Source organism: Tachypleus tridentatus, chromosome 9 (assembly GCF_004210375.1).
Source record: "Tachypleus tridentatus isolate NWPU-2018 chromosome 9, ASM421037v1, whole genome shotgun sequence".
Lineage (NCBI taxonomy): Eukaryota > Metazoa > Arthropoda > Merostomata > Xiphosura > Limulidae > Tachypleus > Tachypleus tridentatus.
This window is the reverse complement of record NC_134833.1, coordinates 79,360,696-79,376,231: the sequence shown is the minus strand read 5'-3', so window position 1 is coordinate 79,376,231 and position 15,536 is coordinate 79,360,696. Positions and strand designations below refer to the sequence as shown.

General features: G+C 33.3%; 1 protein-coding gene across 3 annotated transcripts in view; it reads right to left on the bottom strand.

The window, feature by feature from the left end:
• Window positions 1-15,536, bottom strand: part of dap (cyclin-dependent kinase inhibitor dacapo) — a 37,131-nt gene that overhangs the window by 7,555 nt on the left and 14,040 nt on the right. Inside the window, exons 1-3 of one of the 3 annotated variants that reach the window (XM_076455272.1) lie at window positions 7,459-7,570; window positions 5,220-6,003; window positions 364-538 (exon numbers count right to left, since the gene is read on the bottom strand). In XM_076455272.1, the coding sequence (XP_076311387.1) occupies window positions 387-538; window positions 5,220-5,682 (615 nt within the window). In that variant the 5' untranslated portion in view covers window positions 5,683-6,003; window positions 7,459-7,570 and the 3' untranslated portion in view covers window positions 364-386. Of the gene's footprint in view, window positions 1-363; window positions 539-2,326; window positions 2,661-5,219; window positions 6,004-7,458; window positions 7,571-15,536 lie in introns of those variants that run through there. The other 2 variants (XM_076455271.1, XM_076455273.1) reach the window with 2 other exon arrangements.

The window sequence follows — 15,536 nt, the reverse complement described above, 5'->3', positions numbered from 1 at the left end:
AATTATATATGTATATACAAACATTCTGTTTTTAGAAATCGTAGCTTTTATAACACACACAAAGAACATACTCGAGATCTGAGTTGTACTCACTTCAATAAATACGTAATACATAATTTATTTTGTAATTGAGTAAGGACGCTTATATTAGTGGAAAGCTACACGAACATAAACCCGACAGTGATGGAACAAATGTCCTTTAAACACAAACATCACCACTGAACTAGTTTTTGTTATGTAATCTAAAAAAAATAATGTTAAAATACGTTATCAAGTACATACTAGAATATTCTCATGAAAAACGAACTGTGTACATGTATAAAATAATGCGTTACAGATTCCAACCCACTACTATCAACTTACCTCGCCTATCACAGGAATTGATATTACGTTGATGACCGTGAAACATTTGTAACTGATGGGGTTTCCTTCATTGCACAGTCTGTAGAATTTTCTACTGCTCGTTGAGTCTTGGTTTCTGGTGTCTTTCCAGTACTTACGGGGGTTTCTGAGTGTCTTTTCCTGTTCCGCAAGGCCTCTATAGTCAATACAGAAAAACAATTAAAACCCATAAATCAAAATATCGTTTATTTCAGAGTAAAGAAAACACAAAATTATCTGGTAAAGCACATTACTTTCAAATGTTCCTTTATTTTAACAGCAGAAATACTAAAATCAATGCTGTATGTCTATCAACGACGCTTATTTGAGCAGATAGTATTACTCAAAATCACGTTAATAAACATTAATTCAATACAAAAATTTTAAACCAAAATTTCTGTATCACCACCATCAAAATTCTAAAGCTAAGAATGTATCCAAGAAATATTTAATTGTAAATTAATAAGCACGTAATAGTAACATTTATCTAGACAACTTTACAACAAGAGATTTCTCTATTTTACAACCAGAAGGACAATTATTTTCACAAAGCACATTGTCCACAACCAATATTCTTACCAATTTCTATAGGGACCTCAAACAATTTAGATTTGAATACAATTATAGTGCTTGTCTTTAGCACAAACTACAATAGTCTAAATCTTAACATTAGGTTCTAGAAAAAAGGAATCTGTGTCAGCACATTGTTTGTAATCGTATTCCTGATCGATGTTTGACAACATGAACTCAAAAAATTAAGTTTTGTTGTGTCCACAATTAGAAACAAAAGAATCATTATAAAAACACAAAGCTTATTTATATTTCACATAATAAGACTCAATGTGCATTATACAAAATCAGAATTACTTTCGATATTTTTTGCCACTAAAGAAATTATGATAATCAAATTTTCAAAAATGACAGTTATCCAAAATTAGAAGTTATACTATAACTGTAAAAGAAACTCAAAACGGGAGCAGTGTTTAATTTCTATAATATTTTGTGTAATGTAAATGATGTTATTGTGAAGTTTCCTTTAGCACAAATAAAAAAAAAACTAACATAAAGGCCTCAATATAGGGCTAAAACATAGTTCCCTACAACTACAAACGGATAGTCAAGCCTTGACTTGTATATTATCTTCAGTGTGGTAATATCTTTATAAAGTTTTTTTTTCATTTTGTGATTTTTACAAAACCCTAGAACTTATTGCTTCTCTTTGCTAATTTTCTATGTATGTGATAAAAATAAATCGTCAACTTTTCTTTGGTAATATGTACAACGATATTCGACAAACGTATTGGCTACTGAGGACTTAATCATACTAAAAACTGCCTTAACCTTACCGATACTAATGAATGCAGTGAGTGTCCGTCTTATAGCAAAGCCACATTGGGCTATCTGCTGAGAATGCAGTGAGATTCACACCTCTACAATAAACATTTCAATAATAAATAGCCACGGATCTTGAACATTGGCCTATTTAAAAACCTTTAGCAGCTGTAGTGTTACAAGTACAATACTTCTATGCACCACAATACTTGCTTTTTTTCTTACGAAGCTCTCTATCTTCAACTCAATGAAAACAGGCAGGGTGAGGCGAAAGAAAGTTTTTTTTTGCTACCCGCATACAGTGTTGTAGGCCTCTTATTCAAGTCTAAAAGCTTTTTCACCAGTCAACCAACCTTGAACTCGCCGTTTTAAATTCAGTACAACTTACAAACAACAAAGACCCCAGCAATAAGATACACTTTTTCGTGTTTAACGTTTTAAGATAAACTAAAAACGTGAGAGTTAAGTGAGATCAAACGCCAATCGGGGCATTGTTCTAATCCTGTTATTCTAAAACTTTATGTAGCACGCCAAAACTACACAGTCAGCTGCAACTCACGATAAACATATACCAGTAACCAATTCTAGATAAAAAAGAAAAAGAGGATCATACCCTAGAGCTACGTTCGTGAATTTGGCATAGTCCCTGACAGCGTGGCGCCTAGCCATGGGCTACAACTATTAACATAACACAACCTGCGCCAGCCAAAGTTATTTGTTCGTTACGCCTCGATGAAATCATGTGGCCAGACACAATTAAGAACTGATCAACTTCAAAGTTCTGCTTTCCATCAGATATTTACAATAAAAGCCTATTATATGTGAACAGTACTTGAACTGGACCATAATCACCCCCTCGTATTGCCAAATAAATCAGCTGATTAGAAAATGAAAAAGAAAAATAACAATAAACCAGAAAGACCGTGCCAATTAAACACCGTCAACAAAGATACTCGTTTGTCGCTGGAATTAAACGCGCATGACACTAAAACCGAATTGGTTGTTTATTACATATCATGATGAAATATGAAGTAACATGGTAATATTGCGCAAAAACAGAATAAACACCACTGAAATAAAATGTAGCAACAGGTTGAGAAATTGTTGATCGTATATAATTACACACATTCGCCATTATAACAGCTAAAGACATAAAAACTAAACTAACCAAAGCATAATGTAATAACCAAGTTAAAAAACCGTTATCAAGGGTGAAGATACGCAGTTTATGACCTGTCTTAATCATATATTACATTAATTCAAATTAAAATGATGCGAATTATACGTGAAATTCATGCGTTGTACATATATTCTGAAGACCTGAAACATTTAAATTATCACACATTCAAAAAGAAATATCACTTCCTTTGAACATGAACGAACGAATCGTTTTAAGTCACGTGAACTTTCTGGCCAATTCAAGAGTTTATATCATCATGTTACCATGCACTTTATGCTGCGCTTCAAAATAAGAGATGAAGCGATATTTGATGTTTTTTTCGAAAGTAAATGTTAAGTTCAAATCAACGTATCTAATAGTTAATAGCATATTTTGTATGAAAAAACAAACAAAGCACATGCCTCATAATACCCAAAAGCTAATTTAATTTTTTTCTCTCTTCTAAAACATCACTGAATTATCTTGACAAATAACACTATATTTCATATAATTTAACTAATAATATACTATATTACTATGTAATTATTCCGTTTACGGTAGTAATATTAGCTGTGCAACAATATAGCAATAATTTTTAAGTATTCCAATGACCGTCAAGTTTTTAGCGGATATATACTTATATTGTTTTGCGCATTATATATCATGTTAATTGCTGGCTAAGTACAGAAATATTATTAGTACACCTTTGTAACTATGTGCTCCTGTTTACGTTTACTGAGTGTTTAGGCTAGTAATAGTGATAATATGCTTCACTCAAGTCTTGGTTTATTCTTGCAAAACATGTTTAACTACTTATTATTGTGTAAAAATCATTTCCATTCAATCAAATCCACACAAATCTGCCCTAAGTCCTAGCTTATTAATTTATACCTGTAACTTAAATGACCATTTATCGTTATCCTTTAAATATTATAATTAAATTTAGGGCGTGGACTGAGAACTTAATTTAATTTTAATCAAAATTAAAAAAGGTTCGATTTGTATAGCAAAAACACCCTGTAACAATAGCCATCGTTTCCATTTTATGTGTATTTAATAAAACGTTGTTTCCAGTTGATTATGTTTGTAAGACTTATAATTATGTAATGAGGTTTGGATCCAAGACGATCAATTACAAATATACAAACAATACGATTGTTAATAAGAGACAGAGAGAGAGAGAGAAAAAACAACAACAAAGGAACAGTCTTACTTCACGTGAAAATGTATAATTAAACTAACTTTCTCGTTATACGTGTAAGCTGTATCGGGCTACAACAATACAACATGAGCACACAGTACATAATAATATACGTATTTCTCCATAATTATTACACGTATATTTAGCATCGGTAAGACAAAATTTGGGCGAATCGTGTATCCTAGTAATATCAACAATAATTTTCATTCTCTTTTTTCCTGTAGTTTTTACATCGTGAGCACAAATACTTTTCAAACTGTATAGAATTATGACATAGTAACTTTGTAGCCTAAGCATAATACTAGATGATTTTTGAATAGAATAACACTCACATTATCATATAACTATAGATGTTTTTCTTTTCTCTAAGAGATTACAAATAGAAAAACATCAAGTTTCAATTTCATTACAGTACTATTAGTAAGATTATTGTTTATTATTATTTATTATATTAGTATTGCTGTTAACAGGCCTAGCTCAGTAGCAGGTAGTTTTGGTGGTTTGATGCTGTCATAAAACCTGAAACTGTATTAAACTTAAATTTGAAGAAATTTTAAAAAGAACATTGTAATTTGTATAAAACTGGAGAAGTTTCATACATTTACTTTACACTGTTACTAAATAGTAACAAAATAATAAAGCTGTACAAATAATCAAAAAGTTGTATAGAAATTACATTATCTAGAAAATAATATAGAAAGTGTTTATAAAATGTATTTTCATTTAAAAATTAATTTAAACTTTTTAGGCCTAATTAGTTTCTTAGAATTTAAGTTACGAGTTAGATCCTCCTTTAACTTAAACCCTTAGAATTTAAGATTGTCTCTGAAACTTGTACCTATACAAACTTCGTTTAATAATAACAGAATAGAAATTCGACGGAAATAATACAACTTACAAATACAAGACGTGCGGGATAAATTATATATAGTATTGAGTCATATGCACAGAAATACTGTTTCTTAAATGAGTTAATATACTAACGTTTTTAATAAAACTATCATAAGATAATATAAAACACTGTTACAATCAGTGTTAAACGTTCGCTCACGTATTTGCAAAAGTTAAATAAATATTCAACTTCAAGGAATTAGGCCTACTGCAAAGTAATTTAACCTACCAGTACCATAAAAGTCGTTAGCTTACCTGTAATCTTCTTCTGTTTTAATGTGGTGCTCCCGCTTTTATTTGAAACTGCTGGAGACGAGGAGCACGTTACAGCGGTTTTGATTTTTGCCGTATCCGAGTCTACCGTTAGGGTTTTAGTAACATAGTTTACTTCCTCAGATTTGTCACAGTTCTTCAACCATTTTAGTTCATACGACGGGTGTACCTCCCTCGTATCTTCTATACGTGTCCACACATATCGACCAAGCATTGGTGTTTCGGTGTTGAAGTCAAAATTCCATCTTTCTTTATCGTTATCTTGAATGTTGCTAAACTCTTCGCGGACAAACTTTAAATTTTCTTCATGATCAATGGGGCCAAATAGCGCTCGTCGAGCTTTTAAGTGCTGAGGACTAGAGCAAACTCCCACTGCCTTATCGAAGTTGCCGGACATAATTTCTCGTATCATTAGGTTGGTATCTCCCATAATCATTTCTAACATTCAAAATCCGGATTTCTTATATTCCGGAATCAAATTGTCTCGTACACTATCTAACGTATCTAATTAAAGTGCTCGAGCTGATACAACGTCTTTTCAAGCAAAAACTTGCCTACGCACAACATGACGCGTTCCCCGTCGTCAGCCTGAGCAGCCGTTATTTTTATCGACCAATCTTTGCTTTTCTATTCCTATGGGATTAGATAGGCGGGAAAATCTTGCGTCAGCTGATAAAGAACGCGATTCTGATTGGCTAAAAACCCAAGCTTGCCGTTAGTGTCGTAAACGCCTAGCAGTCTGGATGAAATATCGTAACCGTTTGCTCTGAAAAATAATATAATGCAAATAATTAAAAATATGATTTCCCAATTAATGATTTATTAATTACTATACCAAACTCACCATCAATCAGTTTCAACAACCAGATGAAATCTAGTAAATGAAATCAACAATTTGTTAATTTAAAAAAGGAAAATAAGAGATAAAAAGCTTGTTGGATGTAAGTTAGGTATTTACTAAAATAATAGAGAACAGTCAGTAGTAACTATGACAATGCCGATTTTAGTAGCTATCCTACCACAAGTTCAAAGAGATTTAGATTTGTCATTTATAGAAAATTTATTCGAAAAAGTGTTAGTCACTTCTTTCTATGTTAAATAATTCTTTATTTAATGAGACTTGAGTAAAAGCTTAATCATAATAATTGAAATCTTTAATTACACACGGACTTTTTTTACCATAAACGTTATGAGTCTTAAATAAGAATAATGCATTGAACTTGTGAGTGAATAAATATGTTTTACAATATGGAATGCCTATTTGAGCTTGTTTATGTTTTTTGTAACACTTCAACTGATCGAAAAGATTCGGTTATTTATATGATATAAGGGCACTTTACATGTAAATTGCGATTATTAAGCTATGCCATTTACGTTTATTATATTTATTGTGTATTTTAAGCAAAACCAACATTGCTGTATGCTTTGTTAAAGAAGAACGTGTATAACCGGATAAGTTCTTAAAAAGTGATAACCTAAAGTAACATTTTCAGCTACGAGAGGGCGCTATGTAAGAACCAGGTGGAAGGAAGCCCATTAGCAGCTAGCGTTCACCCGCTTGAGAAAACTAGGAAACTGTTTCAGAAACCAACAAATTTTTAATATTTTTTAAACTATTGTTTATGAAATATGAAAAAACAAATATATTTCATACTAGATTTACTGCGGTAAGTTTGATATTATCAAACCTAAACTATAATTGAGGCTTCTTTTTCCTGAATTTCTAAAATTTGTAAAATATGGTTCCAAAGAATGGAAGTTACATATATCGTTTCACTCAGTTCTGATGAGTACATCTATATATATATTCTATAAAATAACTATTTAATCCAATAGAGCTCTCTAATGAATTATATGTCACAGAGAAATATATACATACATTAAATGCGTGATACACATATACACTCATCTCAAAACTGGAGATTATGTGTTGATTTCATGAGGTGAATTATTACTGTAAGCAAAATTTGGGAAATACTTGGGCTTCAGAATATTTTCATTTTGCTTCTGGAGAGAGTTAGAAACTATGGTTAAAATATAGTTCACAAAATAATATCGTGCATTATTTGGATAACAACACAGCATTTTCAATGTAGCATCACTTGTCGCATAAACAACATACAATAACATAGTTAGTACATCTAAACTTTGCTACTTTTAACAACTGCGTGACAATACAATGAACATTACTATTCCAGCCAATTACATACACTATACTCACCAGTATTGGAGCATCAGTCGCTTCTAAATTTCACGAAACGACGTTTACAGGGCAGTCATCGAAAAATTTTTAGCATAGCTACGCGATACCTCTCTTCTACTCTTCTCTTCAATATCTGTCAAGGCTTGCAGGGTGGGGGCGGACTAGAGTAGACGGGTCACGTGGCTATTCACGCCACTCTACCATAACTGGCACGCGCCATATGGTCCAAGCAAATCACGGTTTTCTGCCACTGCCATACTCTCGAACATAAAGGAGCTTCGACTTGCCGTCCTCGCAGAACAAACAATGTTTATTGTCTCATTTAACAGATGGTAGCAAAAGTTTTACTGCGTGATATCAATGAAATTAGTTGCGACTTATTTAATTTTCGTTCACGTTGATTACTTTGTTTCTGAAGTTTTTACAAGAGCCAAAATTTCTATTTTACAAAATAGGAATAAATATTTACTTCAAACAAGTAAAAACCTTTTAAAATGATATTTTTAGTTTGTTTTAAGGCCGTAAAATAATCTCAATTTGTTTTTGTTCTTTCTAAATTGGAATTTCATATAGGAGAATGTTCTTTGGTCTAAAGCCAAGGACTCGAGCAACAAGAAAGTTCAGTTAGTGTGAAAAATAATTGCGAAAATATTACAAACACAGTAAAAGGAATCGATTCATGCTGGGAAATATTTAAAACCCTCACCAAACAGTGTGAATTGAGGAAACAATATCAATAATCAGAAAATTTGTGGGATCGGGACCAAGTCGGAAATATTAACATCAGCTGTGACAACAGTTTTAGTAGAAACGTGTTAGTGAGCATTACGATATTATACAGGATGTATAGCAGAAGAACAACATTTAATATTTGTAAACTATCTTCATATTAAAGTAAATTAAAAAGAAAAAAAGCGACAATTATTTTAGCCTGGTGGGTAAAATTGACACTACAATTTCAAACATCTAATACATATGTATATAATATAAGCTCCGCCCTATTTCTTCTTTGTGCACTGATACAAGTCTTTGTTTCTTCCAGCAGCCTGATTACACACACACACACATATATATATAAGTTCAGGAGGCGCGTGGTAATCGATGTTGTGCACGCGTTCACGGTATTTAAAAGTGGCTGCTTGCCAAGCTCCACCTGCCAAACTTTTAATTGGCAACAAGTAATTTACCTGATATAAATATAAGCCCCAGATGAGGTAGGTATCAGAGAACGGAGATGTGGGTGCGTGTCTGTATAAACTTATCTGATTTTACACCTTTTCACCACATAAAGAAGAATTAACAGCAGGTAAAATTCAACTACAAAAAAAATGTGTGTTATAAAAGCAAAATAAGGCATAATGTTTGTTTATTCACGTTCACTAACATTTCTAAATTAAATCACTTATTAGGTTTTAAAGGTCCACCTATTTTTGTCAAATGTTCACCTACCGTCAAAAATAGTAATTTTTTTTAAAAAGTGAAAATTAGAGATCAAGTAAAACATGTGTTATTATTATGGATATATGTTCATTTTAAAACTCTGGCATGATTAAATTTATAGTAATCTCGTTTTTTATCACTTCATTAATTGTTAACTCACCCATCGGACTGTCTTTCTCACAGATTTATTTTCTATGTACCTTGTGCAGTGGACACCGCATGGCCAGATGCTTAGGGTGCTTGACTCATAATCTGAGGGTCACAAGTTCGAAACCCTGTCACACCTAGCATGTTCGCCCTTTCAGCCGTGGAGGCGTTATAATGTGACAGTAAATCCCACTATTCGTTGGTAAAAGAGTACCGGTGGATGGTGATGACTAGCTGCCTTCCCTATAGTTTCACACTGCTAAATTAGGGATGGCTAGCGCAGATAGCTCTCGTGTAGCTTTGCGCAAAATTCAAAAACAAATAAACAAACATTGTGCTGTGTGTGTGCATTAAAAATAAAGAGTATACAATCGTAACTATTCATCAGCGTATGCCCCATTAAGTGATATTCAAATTTCTCCCAGATAACTATTTAAGACACTGTAAACTTGTACCAGTAAACACTCTGTAGTTGGTTCTAAATCACATAACGTAACACTGAAAATCATCACAAGTTAAGAAATTTCGATAAAAATTGGTTTATAGCAAAGTAAACAGCGCAGGTAAACGTTTGAGAAGTTTTTGTTTTGTTTTTGAATTTCGCACAAAGCTACTCGAGGGCTATCTGTGCTAGCCGTCCCTAATTTATCAGTGTAAGACTAGAGGGAAGGCAGCTAGTCATCACCACCCACCGCCAACTCTTGGGTTACTCTGTGACCAACGAATAGAGGGATTGACCGTCACGTTATACCACCCCTTACGACTGAAAGGGAGAGCATGTTTGGTGCGACGGGGATTCGAACCCGCGATCCTCAGATTAGGAGTCGAACGCCTTAACCCACCTGGCAATGCCGGACCAGTTTGAAAAAGGACAGATATTTCACGAAAGGTAAATTTCACTCTGTAGGAGGGTGGGTTCTACCTACTCCCATTTTAGGTGCTCCCAAAATGTGAAAACGTGAATAAACATAGTAACATGGTTCTATTATCCAACAATGAGCCAAAACGTGCCAAATTTCGTCTTTATTTCTCAAAAAGCTCCTGAACCTAATTCTGATAATTAAATGTTGTCATAGATGTTCACCACTTTTACTTACTATTTTGATCGAACATGAGATGAAATAATAAACACGATCTCTGACAGACTGGCCACGGATTTCTATCCTTTTTTTTTCTATAATGTGATAGAACGTATTTTAATCAATAAAACATAGTAGCAAGCAGAAAAATCACGGATTTCCATTCTTCAACTTTGTAACTTGATATAACACGTTTTAATTAATAAATGCAGTGACAGCCATGAAGTTTCATCCTGTAACGCAGTAGAACATAGCGTTATTAAAGAAATGTAGTGGAATTTCAGTTTTATTTTCTGAAGCATTAAGGCTATAACGATGTTCAGTACATATGTTCAATAGAAGACTTGTAACGGATTTCCACCCTTTTTATTTTGTAACTTACTGTAAAACAGTCACTAACATACATATCACATATTTTTCATTTCTCTTTTATTTCTTTTTCTTGTTAGAACATGAAACACGGTCATCATGGATCTACATTCTATTACTTTGTAGCTGGTGATGTCGTATTACTGATCTTTAAATACAGTTGCTGACACATTATTTACCTTATAACTTTGTAAGAACATCAGTAAACCAGATTCACCATACGTTCTCACACTTTTTTTTCTTTGTAACACAATTTTTTGGAACACAATACTGACGAGTATCGACAAACTTAATGTGGATTCTCGAGTTTTCTCTTTGGAATAGGCTAAGACGTGATATTACTCAATAAACAAAGTACTAAGAAAACCCGTCCAGGATTTTAGCCTTTATTATATTTTCTACCGTGCTTTAAGCAGTAACGTGACGTGGATCAATAAAAACCACGCGCACGATGCAACTTGCTTGGAAATAATAGCAAATAATAACAAACACTAAATACAGTTACGAGCAGGCATCCATGGATTCTCGCCCTTTTTACTTTATTATTTATTAGCGCATATTGAGGATTAGTGAATACGATCAGAAGCCCAAGTCACCTTTTTTATCTGTATTGTGATAGATCATAGTGTTTTTTTTAAAAACACACATGAAACATAATGTGCAACACATTAGATCTATCAGCCAACATAATTACCTGCAGAAGTACCATAGGTTTTGAGCCTTTTTTATCTATAACATGTTACGATATAATACTGACCAAAAAGCCTATTTATCAGCAGGTTTACCAACAAATCTCACCTGATTTACTTTATAATTATTTAGAACACGGTGCGAATCAATAAATGTAGTAACCAACAAGTGAACCAATGATTTTAATTTTTTTCGGCATAAAACTGACCACCAAATACGGTCATTTGCAGACTCGTGAACATTTTTTCGTTCTTGAGTTTCCTGTTGTGTTAGCTCTAGGGCCTAGGCGTAGATCAGTAAATAACCACAAGTAGGCTTATCAACGACTTTCATTATTTTGCATACACCATAGATCTGAACTCATTTATTTATAACGTGAGAGGTTATAACGTTGGTCAGGAAATGGAAGTGAATGTTTCATAACTTGGTTAACACTTTCCTGGGAGTATTATCTAAGTGATTTTTTCAAGAATCATGCTTCCCAGTGGAATAACGGCATGTCTGCGGAAATAAAACTCTATAAACCGGGTTTCGATACCTGTAATGAACAGAGTACAGATAGCCCATTGTGTAGCTTTGTTTTTAATTACAATCGAGCAACCTTTTTTTCCATCTTCTTTTTTCTAAGTTTTCCGTGTAAGTAAAAACAACTACATACTCGTACCAACAACTAAGGTAAATTTTTAAGCATTTAGGATGGCTGTTTACCTTACAATTTAAATATGATATGCTCTAGTGTAATGCAATAAATCTTTGTCCAAAACAAGAAACTGTAGAAAATTTATGTACGTAATAATATGCAACAAAAATATACACGCAAAACAATGGATTCTACAAGGAACACGGTCATTATAGTAATCACATGCACAGTTGAAACATAAACCTTATTATAGTGAATCTAAAACACATTAACTAGTAAAAAATTTATCGGACGACACACTTTAGCTGACAAATCTTAACATGCACACTGATGAACAGTCCATCAACATGGAAAAGTGTAACAGAATTTTACATTATTGTTAGGTATTGTTACTTTTCTTTAGTAAAGTAAGTTGATAAAATATGCCTTACTATCAGTTTTTGTAGACTCATCTTTTTAATTCATTTAATAAAATATTTGCTTGGTGTGAGAAAGATTTATAGTTCGAATCCGTTTGCAGCAAATGCGAAAAATTGATGTCTAATTGGAGTTTATTCCACGACACTAAGGTAAGGCCTGTGAGCGGGTTTTGATTGTAAGAACGAAAGAATACGATAGTTGGAGTTAATAAAATAATGTGTTTACCAGTCAATGTCTAATAGATCGATCATTCGTGTAACACGCAAGAAATCCCAGCCTCAATCCTGCTTACAGAATATGAAAAGTTTGGGTTGCTATATTATCATCTAGATTTATTTGGATGAATAAGTTATTCAGGACCTTATCATGAAATAAATGCTTGTTTAATTTGTTGCAGATATAAAAATCCAATTATTTACACGTGCAAGTTTCGTAATTTGACAGAAGTTAAAGTGCCTTCTTAAATTTGTCAACGAATTGGAGTAACTGCTTACTTTACATGCACTCTGTCACTTGTTTCACTAAATAAATTGAATATTTAATAAAATATTGACAATAGAAACTTACGACTAAGACTCTTCTAGTTCTATTAAAATGGTATGTTTCTCTTTAGCATTAAAATTACATTCATGAGTGATCTAGAAGTCTTTTTATGGAGTTTTGATGAAATTCTCGATCAAGAGTCTTTCTCTTCTTCGAGAAAAACTACCATTACGAAAAACGCTGTATATTTTAGGAACTATAACAAGTGATAAAGTGTAAAATAAATATTAATACATAACACTGCCTGTTTTAAAATTGTGAAGTTTCATGTATGATATTGTGAAGAGATCAAATGTTTATTCGTAAACACATTGTTCGTTGTTTTGATGAACACTAGCAAGCTTCTTGGTTGGCTAGTGAAGAAAAACGAATACATTTTCTTCGTCACAGGACAAAAACTAAAAATATTCTGTTAATGGCAGGCTTCCAAGTCGACCAAAAACCTGACGAGGTGTCCCACAATCCTAGATTACTTAGCCTGGATAAATTTTTGCACTAACCTTTCACTTGTATATGATTCACGTGGAGACATAGAAGCTTGGCCAGGTGAGTATGAGATCTCTTAGGTAACTACCGAGATACGTATCTTAACGTTATGTGATAATTAAGGTATAAGGCATCGTGACAGTACAGATAGCCCATTGTGTAGTTTTGTCTTTAACAAGAACCACTTTTGTAGTGTCCCATAATTCTATATTGCCCATTTTAGTGATCAACTTAATTACACATTCAAGTATAAGTTCAAGCTGAAATGGGGAGCATGTTTGATGTGACGGGGATTCAAACCCGCGACCCTCAGATTGCGAGTTAATCGCCCTAACTATCTGGCTAATGCCGAGTTTCAATATACTTCAATAAAGATGAATTAGAACTGTAAAATCTGGCAGTTTCAAATACCACATTTCAATAATCTTCACAATAACCACGTTTTACACTTTTTATTTGTTTAAAGATCTTATAATGTGTTGTCTTCAAATGCCCATTCATTATATAGTTATATTACTCTACATTTTCATCTGCAAAAGGAGTTCCCAGAACAATAACTGAGTAATAGCGGTAAGTATACACTTACAAGGCTAAAAGCAGGGGTTAGATTCCCCCGCAGTGGACACAACAAGAGTTGGCGGTAGGTAGTGATGACTAGCTGCCTTTCCTCTACTCTCACACTACAAAATTAGGGACCTAGCGGAGATAGCCCTCGTGTAGCTTTGCGCGAAATTCAAAACAAACCAAACCAATAAAACAAGCCGGATGTTTACACATTTCTTTGTGATATAACAAACGCTTACTCAATCGAATATTTTAATCACAGTCTCTCTTAAGCCTTTCTTAACACTTTATCCAAGTTATAAATCTTGATGATTCCAGCTGCAACTCCTCTCATGTATCTTCCTGTCTAAGACAATGTCACTTAAACCAATGCTTTTGTACTTTATGGACTGCAAACAGTCATGACGTGTTAACCACAACATCAACAGGAGAAGATAACATTAGTTCGACCAAGGTAAACTCTGTCAATGATATTGGTGGAATTACAGCTGCATCCTTTTGAGTCGATTCCATTGGTTTCCATGACACACTTTATAATAGTTAAATAACCACGGTTCTCTGGGACTTCTCTGTACCATATTGGAAAACTGTCTTGGAAAATCCTTAATTCATGGCGATGTTTCTATGACTACCATCATCCACACATCATGTTTAAGATACACTAACGCATTGTTGTTTTTAATCAGTACACCTTGAAATGATCTAGATTTGATAAGATGCAACCTACAGCTGAAGACCTAATATAGTGTATGCATTATGACAATTTTTGTTTTATCTGCGTATTAACATTTTTTTCATGATAAAAACTGATAAACTTGGCTTATAAAAAACAAAACATACATCGCCTCACTCGTGTTCTAGTTTCGTCGCTTATACTGTAAGTATCATGTATTGCAAATACTGTCGGAAATTCCCGAACTTGGACTTGAGCGAGAGAACAAGTTTGCTATGACTTTGTATCTCGATGATTCACCGTTCTAGATTTTGGTGACGTCAGTAGTCTCAGCTTGTTAGCTTGCACTCTTTTCCAACCACTGTTGTGACTCACACATTTATCTACGCGTTCTTTTTTGTGCCTTTCACTCTAACAAAAGGCATGACTATATAGGCATTCCAAACTGGAAAAACAACTGATATGTACATTCCTAACGGCTTTCATTTTGACTAGGCTTCTTCGTGGTGTAACGTCGAGGCCTATTATGATTAGTTGCTTGTATTATTTTTTATAGAAAATCATGTTTATTCATTTTTGTGCTCGGAATTTTAAACAAAAATTCCTTTCCTGTTCTTTCTTTGGGGGGGGATATAATAAAATATGCGTGTAGTACGACCTATTAAGCTATTACTCTGTTATATTACACAGTTATCTTAATGACGTTACACACAACTCTGTTGGAATTAAACTGCAAGCACTGTTTTGATATAATAATTATCAATACTACTGATCGCTTTAATTAAAGTAACCTCAATTTTAAAAAAATCGTTACGACTGAAATGTTTTTACAAAATATTTTTGGGTGTCTTGGTTTAATATATAGAAAGCTTTAGTGAACACTAGTATTTCTGAAATAAACTTTTCACTTTTGTAAAATGGATACACTATGACTGTAACACCGACCTTCTTGAAGATTCACCTCCTGTATACATCTAGGTCTAAAAAGCAAGTATGCTATACTGGTTTTGTTGGAGATATTGTTTACATATACAGCACCTTACCT